This window comes from Argopecten irradians, chromosome 4 (genome assembly GCF_041381155.1).
Source record: "Argopecten irradians isolate NY chromosome 4, Ai_NY, whole genome shotgun sequence".
NCBI classification, from domain to species: domain Eukaryota; kingdom Metazoa; phylum Mollusca; class Bivalvia; order Pectinida; family Pectinidae; genus Argopecten; species Argopecten irradians.
The window spans coordinates 29,848,788-29,876,461 of record NC_091137.1 but is presented as its reverse complement, the minus strand read 5'-3'; the positions used below and the strand labels follow the sequence as shown (position 1 = coordinate 29,876,461).

At 36.0% G+C, this 27,674-nt stretch overlaps 1 protein-coding gene across 3 annotated transcripts in view; it reads right to left on the bottom strand.

Moving 5' to 3' along the window:
* LOC138321248 (fibrillin-1-like) overlaps nt 1-27,674 on the bottom strand; it is a 60,216-nt gene that overhangs the window by 22,400 nt on the left and 10,142 nt on the right. For 2 of the 3 annotated variants that reach the window (XM_069264786.1, XM_069264788.1), the window contains exons 2-7: nt 25,895-26,080; nt 24,494-24,606; nt 23,678-23,804; nt 23,293-23,406; nt 21,699-21,866; nt 20,037-20,150 (exon numbers count right to left, since the gene is read on the bottom strand). In XM_069264786.1, the coding sequence (XP_069120887.1) occupies nt 20,037-20,150; nt 21,699-21,866; nt 23,293-23,406; nt 23,678-23,804; nt 24,494-24,606; nt 25,895-26,080 (822 nt within the window). The remainder of the gene's footprint in view (nt 1-20,036; nt 20,151-21,698; nt 21,867-23,292; nt 23,407-23,677; nt 23,805-24,493; nt 24,607-25,894; nt 26,081-27,674) is intronic. The other variant, XM_069264787.1, reaches the window with a different exon arrangement.

Here is a 27,674-nt window from a genome sequence, read left to right as displayed (position 1 = left end):
GGAATCTTACCTGTATATTGAATTGCTTTATTAGGATACGGAATCTTACCTGTATAGCGACGTGTTTTATTAGGATATGGAATCTTACCTGTGTAACGAAGTGCCTTATTAGGATATGGAATCTTACCTGTGTAACGAAGTGCCTTATTAGGATATGGAATCTTACCTGTGTAACGACGTGTTTTTTATTAGGATATGGAATATGGAGTGCTTATTAGGATCTTACCTGTGTAACGACGTGCCTTATTAGGATATGGAATCTTACCTGTATAACGACGTGCCTTATTAGGATATGGAATCTTACCTGTGTAACGACGTGTTTATTAGGATATGGAATCTTACCTGTATAACGACGACGTGCCTTATTAGGATATGGAATCTTACCTGTGTAACGACGTGTTTTATTAGGATATGGAATCTCACCTGTATAACGACGTGCCTTATTAGGATATGGAATCTTACCTGTATAACGACGTGCCTTATTAGGATATGGAATCTTACCTGTATAACGACGTGTTTTATTAGGATATGGAATCTTACCTGTGTAACGACGTGTTTTATTAGGATATGGAATCTCACCTGTATAACGACGTGCCTTATTAGGATATGGAATCTTACCTGTATAACGACGTGTCCTTATTAGGATATGGAATCTTACCTGTGTAACGACGTGTTTTATTAGGATAATGGAATCTTACCTGTAATAACGACGTGTTTTATTAGGATATGGAATCTTACCTGTATAACGACGTGTTTTATTAGGATATGGAATATTAACTGTGTAACGACGTGTTTTATTAGGATATGGAATATTAACTGTGCAACGACGATGTTTTATTAGGATATGGAATCTCACCTGTGTAACGAAGTGCTTTATTACGATATGGAATCTTACCTGTGTAACGACGTGTTTTATTAGGATATGGAATCTTACCTGTATAAAACGACGTGTTTTACTAGGATATGGAATCTTACCTGAGTAAGGACGTGTTTTTTATTAGGATATGGAATCTTACCTGTATAACGACGTGCTTTATTAGGATATGAATCTTACACCTGTGTAAGGACGTGTTTTATTAGGATATGGAACCTTTCCTGTGTAACGACGTGTTTATTAGGATATGGAATCTTACCTGTATAACGAATTGCTTTATTAGGATATGGAATCTTACCTGTGTAAGGACGTGTTTTATTAGGATATGGAATCTTACCTGTGTAAGGACGTGTTTTAAGGATTTGGAAGTTCATGTATAACGACTTTTTTATTAGGATATGGAAATCTTACCTGTGTAAGGACGTGCTTTATTAGGATATGGAATCTTACCTGTATAACGACGTGCTTTTATTAGGATATGGAATCTTACCTGTGTAAGGACGTGTTTTATTAGGATATGGAATCTTACCTGTATAACGACGTGTTTTATTAGGATATGGAATCTTACCTGTGTAACGATGTGTTTTATTAGGATATGGAATATTAACTGTGTAACGACGTGTTTTATTAGGATATGGAATCTCACCTGTACGACGTGTTTTATTAGGATATGTAATCTTACCTGTGTAACGATGTGCTTTATTAGGATATGGAATCTTACCTGTATAACGACGTGTTTTATTAGGATATGGAATCTTACCTGTGTAACGACGTGCTTTATTAGGATATGGAATCTTACCTGTATAACGACGTGTTTTATTAGGATATGGAATCTTACCTGTATAACGAAGTGCTTTATTAGGATATGGAATCTTACCTGTGTAACGACGTGTTTTATTAGGATATGGAATCTTACCTGTGTAAGGACGTGCTTTTATTAGGATATGGAATCTTACCTGTATAACGACGTGCTTTTATTTGGATATGAATCTTACCTGTATAACGACGTGTTTTCAGTAGGATATGGAGATTTTTACCTGTGTAACGACGTGTTTTTATTAGGATATGGGAGCTTACCTGTGTAACGACGTGCTTTATTAGGATATGGATTTCTTACCGTGTAACGACGTGTTTTAATTAGGATATGGAATCTTACCTGTATAACGAAGTGCTTTAATAGGATATGGAATCTTACCTGTGTATTGAAGACGTGCCTTATTAGGATATGGAATCTTACCTGTGTAAGGACGTGTTTATATTAGGATATGGAATCTTACCTGTGTAAGGACGTGTTTTTATTAGGATATGGAATCTTACCTGTATAACGACGTGTTTTATTAGGATATGGAATCTTACCTGTATAACGACGTGTTTTATTAGGATATGGAATCTTACCTGTATAACGACGTGTTTTATTAGGATATGGAATCTTACCTGTGTAACGAAGTGCTTTATTAGGATATGGAATCTTACCTGTATAACGACGTGTTTTATTAGGATATGGAATCTTACCTGTGTAAGGACGTGTTTTATTAGGATATGGAATCTTACCTGTATAACGACGTGTTTAATTAGGATATGGAATCTTACCTGTGTAAGGACGTGCTTTATTAGGATATGGAATCTTACCTGTATAACGACGTGCTTTATTAGGATATGGAATCTTACCTGTGTATAACGAAGTGCATTATTAGGATATGGAATCTTACCTGTATAACGACGTGATTAAGGATATGGAATCTTACCTGTAATAACGACGTGCTTTATTAGGATATGGAATCTTACCTGTGTAACGACTGTGCTTTTATTAGTATGGAATCTTACCTTAACGACGTGCTTTTATTAGGGAATCTTACCTGTGTAAACGACGTGCTTTATTATGGATATGGAATCTTACCTGTATAACGACTGCTTTATTAGGATATGGAATCTTACCTGTATAACGACGTTTTTATTATTAGGATATGGAATCTTACCTGTATAACGACGTGTTTTTATTAGGATATGGAATCTTACCTGTATAACGACGTGTTTTATTAGGATATGGAATCTTACCTGTATAACGACGTGTTTTATTAGGATATGGAATCTTACCTGTATAACGACGTGTTTTATTAGGATATGGAATCTTAACCTGTGTAAAACGACTTGCTTTTATTAGGATATGGAATCTTACCTGTGTAAGGACGTGCTTTAATTAGGATATGGAAATCTTACCTGTATAACGACGTGTTTTATTAGATATGAAATCTTAACCTGGGTAAACGACGTGTTTTATTAGGATATGGAATCTTACCTGTGTAACGACGTTGTTTTATTAGGATATGGAATCTTACCTGTGTAAACGACGTGTGCTTTATTAGGATATGGAATCTTACCTGTGTAACGACGTGTTTTATTAGGATATGGAATCTTACCTGTATAACGAAGTGCTTTATTAGGATATGGAATCTTACCTGTGTATTGACGTGCTTTATTAGGATATGGAATCTTACCTGTGTAAGGACGTGTTTTATTAGGATATGGAATCTTACCTGTGTATAACGACGTGTTTTATTAGGATATGGAATCTTACCTGTGTAACGACGTGTTTTATTAGGATATGGAATCTTACCTGTGTAACGACGTGTTTTTTATTAGGATATGGAATCTTTACCTGTGTATAACGACGTGCTTTATTAGGATATGGAATCTTACCTGTAGTAACGACGTGCTTTATTAGGATATGGAATCTTACCTGTGTAACGACGTGCTTTATTAGGATATGGAATCTTACCTGTGTAAGGACGTGTTTATTATAGGATATGGAATCTTACCTGTGTAACTGACGTGTTTTATTAGGATATGGAATCTTACCTGTGGTAAACGACGTGTTTTATTAGGATATGGAATCTTACCTGTGTAACGGACGTGTTTTATTAGGATATGGAATCTTACCTGTATAACGACGTGTTTTATTAGGTATATGGAATCTTACCTGTGGTAACGACGTGTTTATTAGGATATGGAATCTATACCTGCTTTATTAATATGACGTATGTTTTGTGTATATTAGGATATGGAATCTTACCTGTATAACGAATGTTTTTATTACGATATGGAATCTCACCTGTATAACGACGTGTTTAATTAGGATATGGAATCTTACCTGTATAACGACGTATGCTTTATTAGGATATGAGAATCTTACCTGTATAACGACGTGCCTTATTATTAGGATATGGAATCTTACCCTGTGTAACGACGTTGCTTTATTAGGATATGTAATCTTACCTACCTGTATAACGACCTGTGTTTTTATTAGGATATGGAATCTTACCTGTATAACGACGTGTTTTATTAGGATATGGAATCTTACCTGTGTAAACGACGTGTTTTATTAGGATATGGAATCTTACCTGTATAACGACGTGCTTTTATTAGGATATGGAATCTTACCTGTGTAACGACGTGCTTTATTAGGATAATGGAATCTTACCTGTATAACGACGTGCTTTATTAGGATATGGAATCTTACCTGTATAACGACGTGTTTTATTAGGATATGGAATCTTACCTGTATAACGACGTGTTTTATTAGGATATGGAATCTTACCTGTATAACGACGTGTTTTATTAGGATATGGAATCTTACCTGTGTAACGACGTGTTTTATTAGGATATGGAATCTTACCTGTATAACGACGTGTTTTATTAGGATATGGAATCTTACCTGTTGTAACGACGTGTTTTATTAGGATATGGAATCTTACCTGTGTAACGACGTGTTTTTATTAGGATATGGAATCTTACCTGTATAACGACGTGTTTTATTAGGATATGGAATCTTACCTGTTGTAACGACGTGTTTTATTAGGATATGGAATCTTACCTGTAATAACGACGTGCTTTATTATAGGATATGGAATTCTTACCTGTGTAACGACGTGCTTTATTAGGATATGGAATCTTACCTGTATAACGACGTGTGTTTTATTTTAGGATATGGAATCTTACCTGTATAACGACGTGTTTTATTAGGATATGGAATCTTACCTGTGTAACGACGTGCTTTATTAGGATATGGAATCTTACCTGTATAACGACGTGCTTATTAGGATATGGAAGCTTAGGATAACGAAATGCTTATTAGTATGGAATCTTACCTGTATAACGACGTGCTTTATTAGGGATATGGAAATCTTACCTGTGATAACGACGTGTTTTCATTTAGGATATGGAATCTTACTGTATAACGACGTGCTTTATTAGGATATGGAATCTTACCTGTATTAACGAACGTGTGCTTTATTAGGATATGGAATCTTACCTGTGTAACGACGTGTTTTATTAGGATATGGAATCTTACCTGTATAACGGACTAAACGACGTGCGTTTATTAGGATATGGAATCTTACCTGTGTAACGACGTGGCTTTATTTGGATATGGAATCTTACCTGTATAACGACTCGTGTTTTATTACGATATGGAGATCTTACTGTGTAACGACGTGTTTTATTAGGATATGTGAATCTTACCTGTATAACGACGTTGTTTTATTAGGATATGGAATCTTACCTGTGGCAAGTAATACGACGTGTTTTTATTAGGATATGGAATCTTACCTGTATAACGATAACGACGTGCTTTATTATCTTACCTTTGTAAGGACGTGTTTTAATAGGAATCTTACCTGTGTATGGAATTCTTACCTGAAGTGCTTTATTAGGATATGGAATCTTACCTGTGTAAGGACGTGTTTTATTAGGATATGGAATCTTACCTGTGTAAGGACGTGTTTTATTAGGATATGGAATCTTACCTGTATAAACGACGTGTTTTATAGGATATGGAATCTAACCTGTCTAAAGGAACGTGCTGTTATTAGGATATGTGAATCTTACCTGTATAACGACGTGCTTTATTAGGTATATGGAATCTTTACATGTGTAAGATGTTTTTAATTAGGGATAATGAATCTGCGACGTGCTTTTTATATAAGGAAATGGAATCTTACCTGTTGTAAGGACGTGTTTTATTAGGATATGGAATCTTACCTGTGTAACGACGTGCTTTATTAGGAAATGGAATCTTACCTGTGTAACGACGTGTTTTTATTTAGGATATGGAAATCTTACCTGTATAACGAAGTGCTTTATTAGGATATGGAATCTTACCTGTGTAAGGACGTGTTTTATTAGGATATGGAATCTTACCTGTATAACGACGTGTTTTATTAGGATATGGAATCTTACCTGTGTAACGACGTGTTTTATTAGGATATGGAATCTTACCTGTATAACGACGTGTTTTATTAGGATATGGAATCTTACCTGTGTAACGACGTGTTTTATATTAGGATATGGAATCTTACCTGTATATAACGATCGTGTTTTATATAGGATATGGAATCTTACCTGTGTACGAAGTGCTTTTTATTAGGATATATGGAATCTTACCTGTTATAACGACGTGTTTTATTAGGAATATGGAATCTTACCTGTATAACGTCCTGTTATTATTAGGATATGGAATCTTACCTGTGTAATTGAAGTGCTTTATAAGGATATGGAATCTTACCTGTATAACGAACCTGTGACGAGCTTTTATATTAGGAATTATTACTGTGTATAACGAAGATGACTTTTTATTACCTATGTAATCTTACCTGTTTAACGAACGTGTTTTATTAGGATATGGAATCTTACCTGTGTAACGACGTGTTTTATTAGGATATGGAATCTTACCTGTGTAACGAAGTGCTTTATTAGGATATGGAATCTTACCTGTATAACGACGTGTTTTATTAGGATATGGAATCTTACCTGTGTAACGACGTGTTTTATTAGGATATGAAATCTTACCTGTATAACGACGTGTTTTATTAGGATATGGAATCTTACCTGTGTAACGACGTGTTTTATTAGGATATGGAATCTTACCTGTATAACGACGTGTCTACTTAATTAGGATATAGTATGAATCTTACCTGTGATAAATCGACGTGCTTCTATTAGGATATGGAATCTTACTGTTATAACGACGTGTTTTATTAGGATATGGTAGATTCTTACCTGTATAAAACGACGTGTTTTTATTAGGATATGGAAATCTTACCTGTGTAACGACAGTGCTTTATTAGGATATGGAATCTTACCTGTGTAACGACGTGTTTTATTAGGATATGGAATCTTACCTGTATAACGACTCGTGTTTTATTAGGATATGGAATCTTACTCTGTGAATGTTGAAAGACGTGCCTTATTTAGGATTATGGAATCTTACCTGTGTAACCGACGTGTTTTATTAGGATATGGAATCTTACCTGTGTAACGAGGACGTGCTTTATAAGCGATATGGAATCTTACCTGTAGTAACGAAAGTGCTTTAATTAGGATATGGAATCTTACCTGTAGTAACGACGTGCTTTATTAGGATATGGAATCTTACCTGTGTATAAGGACGTGCTTTATTTTATTAGGATATGGAATCTTACCTGTATAAACGACGTGCTTTATTAGGATATGGAATCTTACCTGTGTAACGACGACGTTTTTATTAGGATATGGAATCTTTACCTTGTGTAACGACGTGTTATTATTAGGATATGGGGATCTTACCTGTGTAAAACGACGTGCTTTATTAGGATATGGAATCTTATACCTGTGTAACGACGTGTTTTATTAGGATATGGGAATCTTACCTGTGTAACGACTGTGCTTTTATTAGGATATGGAATCTTACCAGTGGTGTAAAGTGAAAGATGCCCTTATTAGGATATGGAATCTTACCTGTATAACGACGTGTTTTATTAGGATATGGAATCTTACCTGTGTAACGACGTGTTTTATTAGGATATGGAATCTTACCTGTGTAACGACGTGTTTTATTAGGATATGGAATCTTACCTGTGTAACGACGTGTTTTATTAGGATATGGAATCTTACCTGTGTAACGACGTGTTTTATTAGGATATGGAATCTTACCTGTATAACGACGTGTTTTATTAGGATATGGAATCTTACCTGTGTAAGGACGTGTTTTATTAGGATATGGAATCTTACCTGTATAACGACGTGTTTTATTAGGATATGGAATCTTACCTGTATAACGGACGTGCTATTATTAGGATATGGAATCTTACCTGTAATAACGACGTGCTTTTATTAGGATTACGAATCCTCATGTTATAATCGACTTGCCTATTATTAGGATATGGAATCTTACCTGTGTAACCGACGTGCTTTAATTAGGATATGGAATCTTACCTGTAATAACGACGTAGTTTTATTAGGATATGGAATCTTACCTGTATAAACGACGTGCTTTATTAGGATAATGGAATCTTACCTGTGTAACGACGTGTTTTATTAGGATATGGAATCTTACCTGTGTAACGACGTGCTTTATTAGGATATGGAATCTTACCTGTGTAACGACGTGTTTTATTAGGATATGGAAATCTTACCTGTGTAAAAGACTGTTATATTATAGGATATGGAATCTTACGTGTAAGGACGTGTTTTATTAGGATATGGAATCTTACCTGTATAACGACGTGCTTTTATTAGGATATGGAATCATTACCTGTATGTAACGACGTGTTATTAGGATATGGAATCTTACCTGTGATAACGACGTGTTTTATTAGGATATGGAATCTTACCTGTGTAAGGACGTGTTTTATTAGGATATGGAAATCTTACCTGTATAACGACGTGTTTTATTAGGAATATGGAATCTTACCTGTGTAACGGACGTGTGTTTTATTAGGATATGGAACCTTACCTGTGTAACGACGTGCTTTATTAGGATATGGAATCTTACCTGTAATAACGACGTGTTTTTTATTAGGATTTGGAATCTTACCTGTGTACGAAGTGTTTTAATTAGGATATGGAATCTTACCTGTATAACGACGTGCATTTATTAGGATATGATGGAATCTTACCCTGAATAACGACGATGCTGCATTATTAGGATATGGAATCTTACCTGTATAACACGTGTTTTATTACGGATATGGAATCTTACCTGTATAACGGTACGGAACTTGCTTTATTAGGATAATGGAATTCTTTACCTGTATAACGACGTTTTTTATTAGGATATGGAATCTTACCTGTATAACGAACGACGTGCTTTATTAGGATATGGAATCTCCTCACCTGTAATAACGACGTGTTTTATTAGGATATGGAATCTTACCTGTGTAGACGACGTTGCTTTATTAGGATATGGAATCTTACCTGTATAACGAAGTGTTTTATTTAGGATATGGAATCTATAACCTGTGTAACGACGTGCTTTATTAGGATATGGAATCTTACCTGATATAACGACGTGTTTTATTAGGATATGGAATCTTACCTGTTGTAACAGGACGTGTCTGTAACGAAGTGTTTTATTTTGGATATGGAATCTTACCTGTGTATTGACGTGCTTTATTAGGATTATGGAATCTTACCTGTGTAAGGACGAAGTGCTTTATTAGGATTATGGAATCTTACCATGTATAACGACTGACGTGCTTTATTAGGATATGGAATCTTACCTGTATAACGACGTGTTTCATTAGGATATGGAATCTTACCTGTGTAACGACGTGTTTTATTAGGATATGGAGCTTACCTGTGTAAACGACGTGCTTTAATTAGGATATGGAATCTTACCTGTGTAACGAAGTGCCTTTTATTAGGATATGGAAATCTTACCTGTATAAACGAAGTGTCCTTTATTACGAATATGGAATCTTACCTGTGTAAATTGAAGTGCCTTATTAGGATATGGAATCTTACCTGTGTAAACGACGTGCTTTATTAGGATATGGAATCTTACCTGTAATAACGACGTTTTTTATATAGGATATGGAATCTTACCTGTTATAACGACGTGTTTCTAGGATAATGTGAGGATTTGGAAAATCTTACCTGTGTAACGACGTTGTTTTATATAGGATATGGAATCTTACCTGTGTAAGAGCGACGTGCTTTATTAGGATATGGAATCTTACCTGTGTAACGGAATCGTTATGTTTTATTAGGATATGTAATCTTACCTGTGTAACGACGTGTTTATTAGGATATGGAATCTTACCTGTGTTAACGACGTGTTTAATTAGGATATGGAATCTTACCTGTGTAAGGATTAGGATATGGAATCACCTGTATGAACGACGTGTTTATATTAGGATATGAGAATCTTACCTGTGTTAGGATAATGGACGAACGTTTTATTAGGGATATGGAAATCTTACCTGTATAACGAAGTGCTTTATTAGGATATGGAATCTTACCTGTATATACCGACGTGTTTTATAAAGGATATGGAATCTTACTGTGTAACGACGTGTTTTAATTAGGATAATGGAATCTTACCTGTATAACTCGACGTGCTGTTATTAGGATATGGAATCTTTACCTGTGAACTGTGAGGTAACGACGTTTATGTTTTATTAGGATATGGAATCTTACCTGTATAACGACGTGTTTTATTAGGATATGGAATCTTACCTGTATAACGACCTGTTTTATTAGGATATGGAATCTTACCTGTGTAACGACGTGCTTTATAAGGATATGGAATCTTACTGTATAACGACGTGTTTTTTATTAGGATATGGAATCTTACCTGTATAACGAAGTGCTTTATTTGGATATGGAAATCTTACCTGTAATAACGACGTGCTTTATTAGGATAATGGAATCTTACCTGTGTAACGACGTGCTTTATTAGATATGGAATCTTACCTGTATAACGACGTGCTTTATTTAGGATATGGAATCTTACCTGTATAACGAAGTGCTTTATTAGGATATGGAATCTTACCTGTGTAACGACGTGTTTTATTAGGATATGGAATCTTACCTGTGTAACGACGTGTTTTATTAGGATATGGAATCTTACCTGTGTAAGGACGTGTTTTATTAGGATATGGAATCTTACCTGTATAACGACGTGTGTTTAATTAGGATATGGAAACTTACCTGTGTTAACGACGTAGCTTTATTTGGATATGTGGAATCTTACCTGTGTAACGACGTGTTTTATTAGGATATGGAATCTTACCTGTGTAACGACGTGTATTTATTAGGATATGGGAATCTTACCTGTGTAACGACGTGCTTTATTAGGATTATGGAACCTCTTACCTGTGCATTATTAGGAATCCTTACCTGCGTGTTTTATATTTATAGGATATGGAATCTTACCTGTGTAACGACGTGTTTTATTAGGGATATGGAATCTTACCTGTGTAATCTTACGACGTGTAAGCACTTTTATTAGGATACTGGAATCTTACCTGTATAACGAAGTGCTTTATTAGGATATGGAATCTTACCTGTGTAACGACGATTAGGATATGGAATCTTTGATGTAAGGGACGTGCTGTATTAGGATGGAATCTTACCTGTATAACGACGTGCTTTATTAGGATATGGAATCTTACCCTGTGTAACGATGTGTTTTATTAGGATATGGGAATCTTCTACCTGTTGTAACGACGTGTTTTATTAGGATATGGAATCTTACCTGTGTAAGCGACGTGCTTTATTAGGGATATGGAATCTTACCTGTGTAACGACGTGTTTTATTAGGATATGGAATCTTACCTGTATAACGAAGTGCTTTATATTACGATATGGAATCTTACCATGTGTAATCGAAGTGCCTTATTAGGATTATGGAATCTTACCTGTATAACGAAGTTGTTTATATTACGATATGGAATCTTACCTGTGTAACGGACGTGTTTTATTAGGATATGGAATCTTACCTGTATAACGACGTGTTTTATTAGGATATGGAATCTTACCTGTATAACGACGTGTTTTATTAGGATATGGAATCTTACCTGTATAACGAAGTGTTTTATTAGGATATGGAATCTTACCTGTGTAACGACGTGTTTTATTAGGATATGGAATCTTACCTGTGTACGAACGTGTTTTATTAGGATATGGAATCTTACCCTGTGTAACGACGTGTTTGTTTTATTTAAGGATATGGAATCTTATTACCTGTATGGGAATCTTACCTGAGTAAGGTTTGCTTTATTAGGATAATGGAATCTTATACCTGTGTATTATGGAACATACCCTGTATAACGAACGTGTCTTTATTAGGATATGGAATCTTACCTGTGTAACGGACGTGCTTTATTAGGATATGGAATCTTACCTGTATAACGACGTGTTTTTATTAGGATATGGAATCTTACCTGTATAATAACGACGTGTTTTATTAGGATATGGAATCTTACCTGTGTAACGACGTGTTTATTATTAGGATATGGAATCTTAACCTGTGTAACGACGTGCTTTATTAGGATATGGAATCTTACCTGTGTATAACGACGTGTTTTATTAGGATATGGAATCTTACCTGTGTAAGGACGTGTTTTATTAGGATTATGGAATCTTACACTGTGTAAACGACGTGTTTTATATTAGGATATGGAATCTTACCTGTATAACGACGTGCTTTATTAGGATATGGAATCTTACCTGTGTAACGACGTGTTTTATTAGGATATGGAATCTTACCTGTATAACGACGTGCTTTCATTAGGAATATGGAATCTTACCTGTGTAAGGACGTTTTTATTAGGATATGGAATCTTACCTGTATAACGACGTGCTTTATTAGGCAATGGAATCTTACCTGTGTAAGGACGTGTTTTATTAGGATATGGAATCTTACCTGTATAAACGACGTGCTTTATTAGGATATGGAATCTTACCTGTGTAACGACGTGTTTTTATTAGGATATGGAATCTTACCTGTGTAAGGACGTGTTTTATTAGGATATGGAATCTTACCTGTATAACGACGTGTTTTATTAGGATATATTGAAGTGCTTTATTAGGATATGGAATCTTACCTGTATAACGACGTGCTTTATTAGGATATGGAATCTTACCTGTATAACGGCCTGTTTTTATTAGGATATGGAATCTTACCTGTGTATTGAAGTGCTTTATAAGGATATGGAATCTTACCTGTATAACGACGTGTTTTATTAGGATATGGAATCTTTTCTGTATAACGAAGTGCTTTATTACCATATGGAATCTTACCTGTGTAACGACGTGTTTTTATTAGGATATGGAATCTTACCTGTATAATTACGTGTTTTATTAGGATATGGAATCTTACCTGTCTAACGACGTGTTTTATTAGGATATGGAATCTTACCTGTATAACGACGTGTTTATAAGGATATGGAATCTTACCTGTATAACGACGTGTTTTATTAGGATATGGAATCTTACCTGTATAACGAAGTGCTTTATTTGGATATGGAATCTTACCTGTGTATTGAAGTGCTTTATTAGGATATGGAATCTTACCTGTGTAAGGACGTGCTTTATTAGGATATGGAATCTTACCTGTATAACGACGTGCTTTATTTGGATATGTAATCTTACCTGTATAACGACGTGTTTCAGTAGGATATGGAGATTTTTACCTGTGTAACGACGTGTTTTATTAGGATATGGGAGCTTACCTGTGTAACGACGTGCTTTATTAGGATATAGAATCTTACTGTGTAACGACGTGTTTTCTTAGGATATGGAATCTTACCTGTATAACGAAGTGCTTTATTACGATATGGAATCTTACCTGTGTAATTGAAGTGCCTTATTAGGATATGGAATCTTACCTGTGTAAGGACGTGTTTATATTAGGATATGGAATCTTACCTGTGTAAGGACGTGTTTTATTAGGATATGGAATCTTACCTGTATAACGACGTGTTTTTTATTAGGATATGGAATCTTACCTGTGTAACGACGTGTTTTATTAGGATATGGAATCTTACCTGTGTAAGGACGTGCTTTATTAGGATATGGAATCTTACCTGTATAACGACGTGCTTTATTAGGATATGGAATCTTACCTGTGTAAGGACGTGTTTTATTAGGATATGGAATCTTACCTGTGTAACGACGTGTTTATTAGGATATGGAATCTTACCTGTATATTGAATTGCTTTATTAGGATATGGAATCTTGCCTGTGTAAGGACGTGTTTTATTAGGATATGGAATCTTACCTGTATAACGAAGTGCATTATTAGGATATGGAATCTTACCTGTATAAACGACGTGATTTATAAGGATATGAAATCTTACCTGTATAACGACGTGCTTTATTAGGATATGGAATCTTACCTGTGGAACGACGTGTTTTATTAGGATATGGAATCTTACCTGTGTAACGACGTGCTTTATTTGGATATGGAAACTTACCTGTATAACGACGTGTTTTATTAGGATATGGAATCTTACCTGTATAACGACGTGCTTTATTAGGATATGGAATCTTACCTGTATAACGACGTGTTTTATTAGGATATGGAATCTTACCTGTGTAACGACGTGCTTTATTTGGATTTGGAATCTTACCTGTATAACGACGTGTTTCAGTAGGATATGGAGATTTTTACCTGTGTAACGACGTGTTTTATTAGGATATGGGAGCTTACCTGTGTAAGGACGTGCTTTATTAGGATATGGAACTTACCTGTATAACGAAGTGCTTTATTACGATATGGAATCTTACCTGTATAACGACGTGTTTTATTACGATATGAAATCTTATCTGTGTAAGGACGTGTTTTATTAGGATATGGAATCTTACCTGTGTAACGACGTGTTTTATTAGGATATGGGAGCTTACCTGTGTAACGACGTGCTTTAATAGGATATGGAATCTTACCTGTATAACGAAGTGCTTTATTTGGATATGGAATCTTACCTGTGTATTGAAGTGCTTTATTAGGATATGGAATCTTACCTGTGTAAGGACGTGCTTTATTAGGATATGGAATCTTACCTGTATAACGACGTGCTTTATTTGGATATGTAATCTTACCTGTATAACGACGTGTTTCAGAAGGATATGGAGATTTTTTACCTGTGTAACGACGTGTTTTATTAGGATATGGGAGCTTACCTGTGTAACGACGTGCTTTATTAGGATATGGAATCTTGCCGTGTAACGACGTGTTTTATATAGGATATGGAATCTCACCTGTATAACGAAGTGCTTTATTACGATATGGAATCTTACCTGTGTATTGAAGTGCCTTATTAGGATTTGGAATCTTACCTGTGTAAGGACGTGTTATATTAGGATATGGAATCTTACCTGTGTAAGGACGTGTTTTATTAGGATATGGAATCTTACCTGTATGACGACGTGTTTTATTAGGATAATGGAATCTTACCTGTGTAACGACGTGTTTTATTAGGATATGGAATCTTACCTGTGTAAGGACGTGCTTTATTAGGATATGGAATCTTACCTGTATAACGACGTGTTTTATTAGGATATGGAATCTTACCTGTGTGACGATGTGTTTTATTAGGATATGGAATCTCACTTGTATAACGACGTGTTTTATTAGGTTATGGAATCTTACCTGTGTAAGGACGTGCTTTATTAGGATATGGAATCTTACCTGTATAACGAAGTGCTTTATTACGATATGGAATCTTACCTACGATATGGAATCTTACCTGTGTAAGCACTTGCTTTATTAGGATATGAAATCTTACCTGTATAACGAAGTTCTTTATTACGATATGGAATCTCACCTGTATAACGACGTGCTTTATTAGGATATGGAATCTCACCTGTATAACGACGTGTTTTATTAGGATATGGAATCTTACCTGTGTAAGGATGTGCTTGATTAGGAAAGGGAATCTTACCTGTATAACGAAGTGCTTTATTAGGATATGGAATCTTACCTGTGTAACGACGTGCCTTATTAGGTATGGAATCTTGTCGTGTGTAACGACGTGTTTTATTAGGATATGGAATCTCACCTGTATAAACGAAGTGCTTTATTACGATATGGAATCTTACCTGTGTATTGAAGTGCCTTATTAGGATTTGGAATCTTACCTGTGTAAGGACGTGTTATATTAGGATATGGAATCTTACCTGTGTAAGGACGTGTTTTATTAGGATATGGAATCTTACCTGTATGACGACGTGTTTTATTAGGATATGGAATCTTACCTGTGTAACGACGTGTTTTATTAGGATATGGAATCTTACCTGTGTAAGGACGTGCTTTATTAGGATATGGAATCTTACCTGTATAACGACGTGTTTTATTAGGATATGGAATCTTACCTGTGTGACGATGTGTTTTATTAGGATATGGAATCTCACCTGTATAACGACGTGTTTTATCAGGTTATGGAATCTTACCTGTGTAAGGACGTGCTTTATTAGGATATGGAATCTTACCTGTATAACAAAGTGCTTTATTACGATATGGAATCTTACCTACGATATGGAATCTTACCTGTGTAAGGACTTGCTTTATTAGGATATGGAATCTTACCTGTATAACGAAGTTCTTTATTACGATATGGAATCTCACCTGTATAACGACGTGCTTTATTAGGATATGGAATCTCACCTGTATAACGACGTGTTTTATTAGGATATGGAATCTTACCTGTGTAAGGATGTGCTTGATTAGGAAAGGGAATCTTACCTGTATAACGAAGTGCTTTATTAGGATATGGAATCTTACCTGTGTAACGACGTGTTTTATTAGGATATGGAATCTCACCTGTATAACGACGTGTTTTATTAGGATATGGAATCTTACCTGTGTAAGGACGTGTTTTTTTAGGATATGGAATCTTACCTGTATAACGACGTGTTTTATTAGGATATGGAATATTACCTGTGTATTGAAGTGCCTTATTAGGATATGGCATCTTACCTGTGTATTGAAGTGCCTTATTAGGATATGGAATCTTACCTGTATAACGACGTGTTTTATTAGGATATGGAATCTTACCTGTGTAACGACGTGCTTTATTAGGATATGGAATCTTACCTGTGTAACGAAGTGCCTTATTAGGATACGGAATCTTACCTGTATAGCGACGTGTTTTATTAGGATATGGAATCTTACCTGTGTAACGAAGTGCCTTATTAGGATATGGAATCTTAACTGTGTAACGACGTGTTTATTAGGATTGGAATCTCACCTGTATAAACGAAGTGCTTATTACGATATGGAATCTTACCTGTGTATTGAAGTGCCTTATTAGGATTTGGAATCTTACCTGTGTAAGGACGTGTTATATTAGGATATGGAATCTTACCTGTGTAAGGACGTGTTTTATTAGGATATGGAATCTTACCTGTATGACGACGTGTTTTATTAGGATATGGAATCTTACCTGTGTAACGACGTGTTTTATTAGGATATGGAATCTTACCTGTGTAAGGACGTGCTTTATTAGGATATGGAATCTTACCTGTATAACGACGTGTTTTATTAGGATATGGAATCTTACCTGTGTAACGACGTGTTTTATTAGGATATGGAATCTTACCTGTGTAAGGACGTGCTTTATTAGGATATGGAATCTTACCTGTATAACGAAGTGCTTTATTACGATATGGAATCTTACCTACGATATGGAATCTTACCTGTGTAAGCACTTGCTTTTATTAGGATATGGAATCTTACCTGTATAACGAAGTGCTTTATTACGATATGGAATCTCACCTGTATAACGACACGTGCTTTATTAGGATATGGAATCTTACCTGTATAACGACGTGTTTTATTAGGATATGGAATCTTACCTGTGTAAGGATGTGCTTTATTAGGATATGGAATCTTACCTGTAATAACGAAGTGCTTTATTAGGATATGGAATCTTACCTGTGTAACGACGTGTGCCTTATTAGGATATGGAATCTTGTCGTGTAACCTGTGTTATTAGGATATGGAATGCACCTGTTAACGAAGTTTTAGGATATGGAATCTTACCTGTGTATTGAAGTGCCTTATTAGGATTTGGAATCTTACCTGTGTAAGGACGTGTTTATTAGGATATGGAATCTTACCTGTGTAAGGACATGTTTTATTAGGACATGGAATCTTACCTGTATGACGATGTGTTTTATTAGGATTATGGAATCTTACCTGTGTAACGACGTGTTTTATTAGGATATGGAATCTTACCTGTGTAAGGACGTGCTTTATTAGGATATGGAATCTTACCTGTATAACGACGTGTTTTATTAGGATATGGAATCTTACCTGTGTGACGATGTGTTTTATTAGGATATGGAATCTCACCTGTATAACGACGTGTTTTATCAGGTTATGGAATCTTACCTGTGTAAGGACGTGCTTTATTAGGATATGGAATCTTACCTGTATAACAAAGTGCTTTATTACGATATGGAATCTTACCTACGATATGGAATCTTACCTGTGTAAGGACTTGCTTTATTAGGATATGGAATCTTACCTGTATAACGAAGTTCTTTATTACGATATGGAATCTCACCTGTATAACGACGTGCTTTATTAGGATATGGAATCTCACCTGTATAACGACGTGTTTTATTAGGATATGGAATCTTACCTGTGTAAGGACGTGCTTGATTAGGATATGGAATCTTACCTGTATAACGAAGTGTTTTATTAGGATATGGAATCTTACCTGTGTAACGACGTGTTTTATTAGGATATGGAATCTCACCTGTATAACGACGTGTTTTATTAGGATATGGAATCTTACCTGTGTAAGGACGTGTTTTTTTAGGATATGGAATTTACCTGTTAACGACGTTTTTATTAGGATATGGAATATTACCTGTGTATTGAAGTGCCTTATTAGGATATGGAATCTTACCTGTGTATTGAAGTGCCTTATTAGGATATGGAATCTTACCTGTATAACGACGTGTTTTTATTAGGATATGGAATCTTACCTGTGTAACGACGTGCTTTATTAGGATATGGAATCTTACCTGTGTAACGAAGTGCCTTATTAGGATACGGAATCTTACCTGTATAGCGACGTGTTTTATTAGGATATGGAATCTTACCTGTGTAACGAAGTGCCTTATTAGGATATGGAATCTTACCTGTGTAACGACGTGTTTTATTAGGATATGGAATCTTACCTGTGTAACGACGTGTTTTATTAGAATATGGAATCTCACCTGTATAACGACGTGTGCCTTATTAGGATATGGAATCTTACCTGTATAACGACGTGCCTTATTAGGATATGGAATCTTACCTGTATAACGACGTGCTTATTAGGATATGGAATCTTACCTGTGTAACGACGTGTTTTATTAGGATATGGAATCTCACCTGTATAACGACGTGCCTTATTAGGATATGGAATCTTACCTGTATAACGACGTGCCTTATTAGGATATGGAATCTTACCTGTGTAACGACGTGTTTTATTAGGATATGGAATCTCACCTGTATAACGACGTGCCTTATTAGGATATGGAATCTTACCTGTGTAACGACGTGCCTTATTAGGATATGGAATCTTACCTGTGTAACGACGTGTTTTATTAGGATATGGAATCTTACCTGTATAACGACGTGTTTTATTAGGATATGGAATCTTACCTGTATAACGACGTGTTTTATTAGGATATGGAATCTTACCTGTGTAAGGACGTGTTTTATTAGGATATGGAATCTTACCTGTGTAACGACGTGTTTTATTAGGATATGGAATCTCACCTGTATAACGACGTGCCTTATTAGGATATGAAATCTTACCTGTATAACGACGTGTTTTTATTAGGATATGGAATCTTACCTGTGTAAGGACGTGTTTTATTAGGATATGAAATCTTACCTGTGTAACGACGTGTTTTATTAGGATATGGAATCTCACCTGTATAACGACGTGCCTTATTAGGATATGGAATCTTACCTGTATAACGACGTGCCTTATTAGGATATGGAATCTTACCTGTATAACGACGTGCCTTATTAGGATATGGAATCTTACCTGTATAACGACGTGTTTTATTAGGATATGGAATCTCACCTGTGTAACGACGTGCCTTATTAGGCTATGGAATCTTACCTGTATAACGACGTGCCTTATTAGGATATGGAATCTTACCTGTATAACGACGTGCCTTATTAGGATATGGAATCTTACCTGTGTAACGACGTGTTTTATTAGGATATGGAATCTTACCTGTATAACGACGTTCTTAATTAGGATATGGAATCTCACCTTTGTAACGACGTGCTTTATTTGGATATGGAATCTCTCACCTGTGTAACGACGTGCCTTATTAGGATATGGAATCTCACCTGTGTAACGACGTGCCTTATTAGGATATGGAATCTCACCTGTGTAGCGACAGTAGAACCTGAATGAACTGTCACAACTCACTTCTTTAAAAGTTGGAGTAGCGTATTGGTTTGAATACGACAATCTCTTACAGAACGTGCCGTCAGTAGAACCTGGAAAGTAATACCCTTTTAAAATGTTAATATCTGATAGATATATTCGTAAAGAAATGTGGTAGACTATTTTAAACCTTGGAAATGAGATCGCCTATCTTAAACTACATCATTTTAATAACAGTGAATAACCAAAACAGGAGGCCCAGGGGCCTTAGCGGTCACCTTAGGTCGGATACAGAATGACACATTTTTTTTTTATCATTTTCACCCTTTTTGGCCTCGCCCATCTGCTTCTGGGTGTCGACCAGGACCAATATTGATATGATGCTAAAATGCTATTGCAGGGTAATAATTCTAAGTCTGATAAATTTGTTTTTCCAATATAAACTATAACAGATTTGACTCTCTACTCAGGGGAAAATCTGCGATACCAGGGCCGTGAAATTCATACTTTTTGTAAAGGGCTTTAAAGCGACCTTTTAATCTATGAAGGGTATTTAATTCCATCAAATCTGTGAATTCAGAAGGAGAGTTTTGATAGCTTACCCATTTTGGCCCCGTCCACTGGCCCCTGGGATCGGCCAATATAGATATGATGTTAAAATACTATCTCAGTCTAATGCTTCTAACAAAGTTTGACGCACTTCCTATGAAAATTAAGCAAATAATGCTCATAAATATGTTTTTCCAGTATAAACTGTAGTAAACTTGACCCCCTTCCCAGGGTCATATAATTCATAATTTTTGTAAGGACGTTAAGACCTTCCAATATACATGTATGAAGAGTATTTGATTCTACCAATTCTGGAATTTCAGAAGAAGAATTTTTTAAGTTTTAGCCTATTTGAATCCTTTTGGTCCCATCCCATCCCCTGGGAGGCAGTCTAGGGGATGGAAAATTGATAATAGCATTCAATGGCCATCTTATACTAATAGTTCTGACACATTTGATTTATTTTCCATTACAAATAACCAAATAATGCTCAAAAATGTGTTTTCCTTATATACACTTAAGTAAACTTTACCCCCTCCCTAGACGGGAAACGTGAGACCCCAGGGCCATATAATTCATAATTATTGAAAAGGACCTTAAGGTCTTTCCATCTAAGAGTTTTTAATTCTACCATTTCTGGAATTTGAGAAGAGTTTTGAAGTTTTAGCCTATTAGACCCCTTTGGCCACACCCCTCGGGCCCCTGGGGGCTAGTACCATATAATTTAAATTTTGGTTCTCCGTTCACCGCCATGGAAAGTTTCTGTAAAATTTCAACAAATTTGGTTCGGTGGTTTTGGAGAAGTCGAAAAGGTAAATTGTTTTAACGCCATACGACGGACGACGAATGACGAAAGGCGATTAGAATAGGTCACTAGCAACTTCGTCTCAGGTACAAAATACGCAAATGTTTGTTGTAATAAAAAAATTAAACAAATTATGTATCGTCTTGTTTGCTCAGTAAACCTTACCAACCAACTTACCTACACTTATTGCTTTCTTCAGATTTTCGAGAAAAAAAAAATTATACCAAGGTGGTCTTTATATTTATACATTACTGATGCGATCATCTCTTTGAAATGACTTGGCACAGAATGCTTACTATAAATTTACCTGGGATGTACTGGAGTAGGCGGAATCCCCCATACCATTCAATGTTACCAGCCGTACCGGGGATACAAACATCTGGTACAGGGCGAGGAAAACTATTAGCGGACGTGCAACCATATGCAGCTTCCTCCCAAGAAGCAGGAACGGAAGTACCAGCTGTCAACATAGAATCTGAAATATACATACTGTAAATACATATTTACATTTGTGGTTTGTTTTCGTTATTTAACGTTAACATTAAAATTTTACTTTCATATATAAACATTATTCTGATGAGCAAGGTGCACCTGAAACTGCTATATTACGGTATTCTACTCGGTTTGAACAAGCAATATATTTTGCATGTCTATACGTCATGTCTGTGGTGTACCTAAACTAATCAAGTAGATTTGGAAGATATCATTTATGACCGCCATTTGCATCACAAGGTCAAAAAGGACTTGATGTGCGAACTCAAGTCGAGTTCAGTCAAATAAACTCCTTGTACCTGCTATAGATACTGTTAACATAATGGTAGGAGAGAATTATGTACCGAGACATTTGGACTTATTTTCCTGAAATGTATACATATAGACATGCAAACCATCACTGGTCTAAACAGGGTCTAATGCTTTTAACTTGAAAAATTATCTGTAACAGTAAATGTGATTTGGGCACTGATTCGGTGAATGGACAACGTTTATGACTCATTTTCAAATTTTGAATTTAGTTCATACCCAAAGATACTAATCTAATAATTATATAAAACATATATTATATGCTTGAAATATCTCATGTTGCGCTCCGGATGGTCATATTGTTTTTAAAAAAACACCGTAATAGACAGTTACATTAATTACTGCTACAACCGTACCTATAGCATCAAATACATAACAAATATCTCATTGTGATATAAAACTAGTGATCAACTGTCAGAATGTAAACAGAAGAAAAACTGTATATTGTTTTATTAATTTTACTGGTACTTGAACATAAAGCATTGAGGCATACTATTTACAATATCTGAAAAATATAATTCATACAAAAGTATATGACTATTTTGGGCTTAGAAAAAGTACATTATATCGAACATGTATAATAACAAACTTAAACAATGAGAACATTTGAAAATGAAAATAATTACACATTTAAAGTAAATATATATGTAGAAGTTGCGAGTAGAATTATTAGAAAATATTATACATGTTTCATATGATATAGTATACGTCTGCTACACAACTGTCCTCTCTATGCAGGATCAAATAATTTAATAATTGACTTAACCGGAATTAAAAAAATAAACATATGGTACATGCTTTTTGCATAGTATATACATGGTAAATATGATCATGTGACCACATTTCATTTAGTCGATTAGACAAGTTACGTAATACATTAATAATTATGGGTAAGAAAACCGTGTCCTTGATTTTGGCATTTCCTCATATACATGTAGTCAGATAGTGATCGACTCGACCTGCACGATGTTACCGATATGACTTGAACAAGCTTGTTCATTGGTGGGCAGTTTTACGAATACCTATTAGTAACACAGCAAATGCGGCTAATGGTCCCAGGGATAAGTAAGCAATAGTGCGACGATGGACCTTTCACCAACCTTTACACATCATCCTTAGCGAATCTGAGCATCTTCTGAACTCGAAGTTACAACCATTGGTATTGTTTTGAGCTAAACATCTGTCGGATGAAGGCCCCTCTATATCCACAGACACTGAAACAACCATACTGAAGGTGTGTATATATAATATGTCACGCACTTGCGCAGTATAAGTATATCGAAACAAGATGGGATCTAAAAAAATAATGTTTGACTTTTGAAATAAAAAAATTAAATAAACTAACAAGATAAGTGACTTGTGATTTTGATTGTTTACAATACCATCATATTGAACAATTCTTTATTAATATATATTAAATACCAATTATTCTCTACAACTGTTGTGATAGTTATTAAGCAATGATACCCGATGACCTTAACATACCTGTTTTAAAAACAGTCTTCGCATCTTCATTTTTACTATTGAGAGCTGTTGATCTTGCTATCATCGGTAAGCAGTCGACATCATTTGCTGGTATGTATGATTCGCCCAAACAATGGCAATCTGTTCCCTTCAAAAATGAGAATGAATACGGTGGTACATATAATATAACTTTCAGTCTTATATTTCTCCTGCACTTGATACATTTTATAACACTTCAAACGCTTAACATTTTCTTCTGAGATTAAGCAACTCTACAAAAATGTTACTCAGTATTGGTGGATTACGCTTAAGTCTTTTTAACAGTTAGGGTCATTTGAGAACAATTCCACCTGCATAATATTAATGTTTTTATTCTTTCGGAGGGTGCGATATATTTGTTTTGGGTCTCATTGTAATAGTGGGACTCTGACTTTTATATAGTGGTATATCACTGAAGCATATCACCAGATGCATCCTACAACACATCCCGCCCGTACATAATATACTGACAACGGGCAAACCAGTCGTCCCACTCCCTTAAAATGACCATACAGGTAGAGCGTTAGAATAATATATACTTTCCCCACTACATGATCGTAAATACGCATTTTGGGAAGCCAGCTTTTCTCGTATTTTCATATTGTGTCTTTCTATAACGTATAACGTTAAACTAATCAAACCACTGCCAAAGCCTCAATTTTGCCTGAAGTTGAGCGCTCGCCAATGTAAGGAAGGTATCATCTGTATCATCAGAATTGCCTTCAGCATGGTGTCTACTTTGTGTTTTGTATCCTAACATGTTTATCTACCTACCATGACGTGACACGGTCTACTTACTCTGATGGCAAACACGTTTGTAAGGCACATCCCGTGACACTGAGCGGCTGCCTTGGACCAGTGTAACGTAGCTGGTATCGTATGCTGGGAAGACCCGGTGTCGTTTGTACAGCCTTGTTAGGACAAAATGAGTCATACTGATTTTCAATTGATACATTCAACATGGTTAACCACATATCTTGACATGTAAAACGGAGGCAGAACATACTATTTCTGAACGTTATAATGTATTTTAATGAGTGCAAATCAAGTGGTCCCTTTGAAAATAAAAAATAAGTCGATTTTACATAAACACCGCTAGGGATTATATCACATATTAACGTACATTTGTATTATGATCGAAACAAGAGATGACAAATATCAAATTAAACAATATTAAATTGAATGCTCCTGAAAACTATTTTACCTTGCCTAATATCAAGGTCAACAGTATTGAATTGAATGTTTCACAAAACAATATATTTGCTACATCCAGAGCGAATCTTAATATCGAAATAAGATTTGGTTTGTTTGCTTAGTTAAAAGCCCTATTAACATCAACATTAATACAATGACGTGTAGATTGTGAGGATAGAGATAAACCAAATTACAAGGAGAAAACCTCCGACCAGCAGTTAGTACCTACTTACACGAACAATGTTACGTGTTTCACATTTCCTGATAAGGAACAATTGTTAATTATACATGTACCAGTACATAGTCTTCACATCTTACCAAGGATTGTAATCGGAGGGGAGGGTAGGTACGAGTTTTACTTCAGTCATATCTTACCAAGAATTGTAAATGGAGGGGAGAGTTGGCACGGCTTTGACTTTACTAATATCTTACCATGGATTGTAATCAGAGAGGAGAGCCGTTACGAGATTGACTTCAGTCATATCTTACCATGGAATGTAATCGGAGGGGAAAGTTGGTACGAGTTTGACTTCAGTCATATCTTACCATGGAATGTAATCCGAGAGGAGAGTTGGTACGAGTTTGACTTCAGTAATGGCTTACCATGGATTGTAATTGGAGGGAAGAGTTGATACGAGTTTGACGTCGGTAATATATCTTATCGAGGATTGTAATCGGAGGGGAGAGTTGGTACGAGTTTGACTTTTAGTAATATCTTACCAAGGAATATAATTGGAGGGGAGAGTTGGTACGAGTTTGACTTCAGTAAAATCTTATCAAGGAATGTAATTGGAGGGGAGAGTTGGTACGAGTTTGACTTCAGTAATATCTCATCATGGATCGTAATCGGATGGGAGAGTTAGTACGAGTTTGACTTCAGTAATATCTAACCAAGGAATGTAATTGGAGGGGAAAGTTGGTACGAGTTTGACTTCAGTCATATCTTACCAAGGAATGTAATTGGAGGGGAGAGTTGGTACGAGTTTGACTTCAATAATATCTTACCAAGGATTGTAATCGGAGGGGAGAGTTTGTACGAGTTTCCGTCCCATATTTGGAGAGATCCGGTCCTGTTATTTACTATTTCCTGCCATGGAGCCAAATATCCTTGGTAATATGTCCTTTCACAATAATCACTGGCGGCGATTCTTGTTCGACCATTATTGTGAAACTTAGTTCTCAATACTGAGGCTGAAATTAAAGACTAATATGCCGAGGTTACAGATGCATACACACACACAACACATTGTACATAGGAGAGGTCTAATAAGCCTTAAAAGTCAAATGAAACCGATTAAATTGCACGATCAAGAAAAGAGACTAAATTATTTTGTTTTCTCTTTTCCCATGGCTATTTCCCTAACTGCTCGAAATAGTGTGCGACTGAATAAAGGATATCAAACTGTCTCTACTTTGTAATTTGGCTATTTCGTTCCAAACTCTTAATTAATACTGCTAATCATTTGATCTTCAGTTGAGCATTTCACCCTAGAAAAAGACTCTGGGTTCTGTTACATGACCGAAGTGGACTACTATTTTATGCTGCTGAAGATTTAACATGAAGGACTTGACCGAATATTTTTCCCATTGTCAGTATGAAATTGACCCTGCAGGTAGGGCGTTAGAATTGTACCTGCTGCCCCTATTGCATGATCGTAAAAGGCGACTAAATTTAGGATCTTATCTTTTCTCTTCTTCCTAACTGACTATCTTTCCTAATGCCTCCCTTGGCACCGCCTCACTTTTGGCCTTGAGTTGAGCGTTCGCCCCTGTGAGGAAGGCTCTGGGTTCTGTCCCCTGGCCGAGACACACCAAAGTCTATAAAAGTGGTAGTTTCTGCTCCTGCTTGGCGCTCAGCATACAGGGAGTGGGACGACTGGTTCGCCCGTTGTCAGTATAATGTGACCGGGTGGGGTGTGTTGCTTGGTGTCTTCGGCGGCATGCTTCAGTGATATAGCACTATAAAAAGGGCAAGAGTTCCACTATACAAGAAGACACAACACGAACATACCGCAGTCTCCCAGTACACTCACCTCGCACAACATACACGCAACACACCGCATACATGGGAGGCCGTCCTTACATGACCATAGCTGTTAATAGGACGTTAATAAATCAAACAAACAAACAGTATGAAATGACCGGTGAGGTGTGCGGATTATTATCTTCCGCAGTATCCGTTTGTGAGATATCATTATATTATCAGAGATCCACTTAAACAAGGACACACTACACAAATATACCGCTGCCTCATAAAAATATACGCACCACATCGTATATATTTGAAATCATATTATACTTTTTGTTTGTTTGTTTGTTTGATTAATTAACGTCCTATTAACAGCTATGGTCATGTAAGGACGGCCTCCCATGTATGCGATGTGTTGCGTGTATGTTGTGCGAGGTGCGTGTTTTGGGAGACTGCGGTATATTCATGTTGTGTCTTCTTGTATAGTGGAACTGTTGCCCTTTTTATAGTGCTATATCACTGAAGCATGCCGCCGAAGACACCAAGCAACACACCCCACCCGGTCACATTATACTGACAACGGGCGAACCAGTCGTCCCACTCCCTGTATGCTGAGCGCTAAGCAGGAGCAGAAACTACCACTTTTATAGACTTTGGTGTGTCTCAACCAGGGGACAGAACCCAGAGCCTTCCTCACAGGGGCGAACGCTCAACTCAAGGCCAAAAGTGAGGCGGTGCCAAGGGAGGCATTAGGAAAGATAAAGTCAGATAGGAAGAAGAGAAAAGATAAGATCCTAAATTTAGTCGCCTTTTACG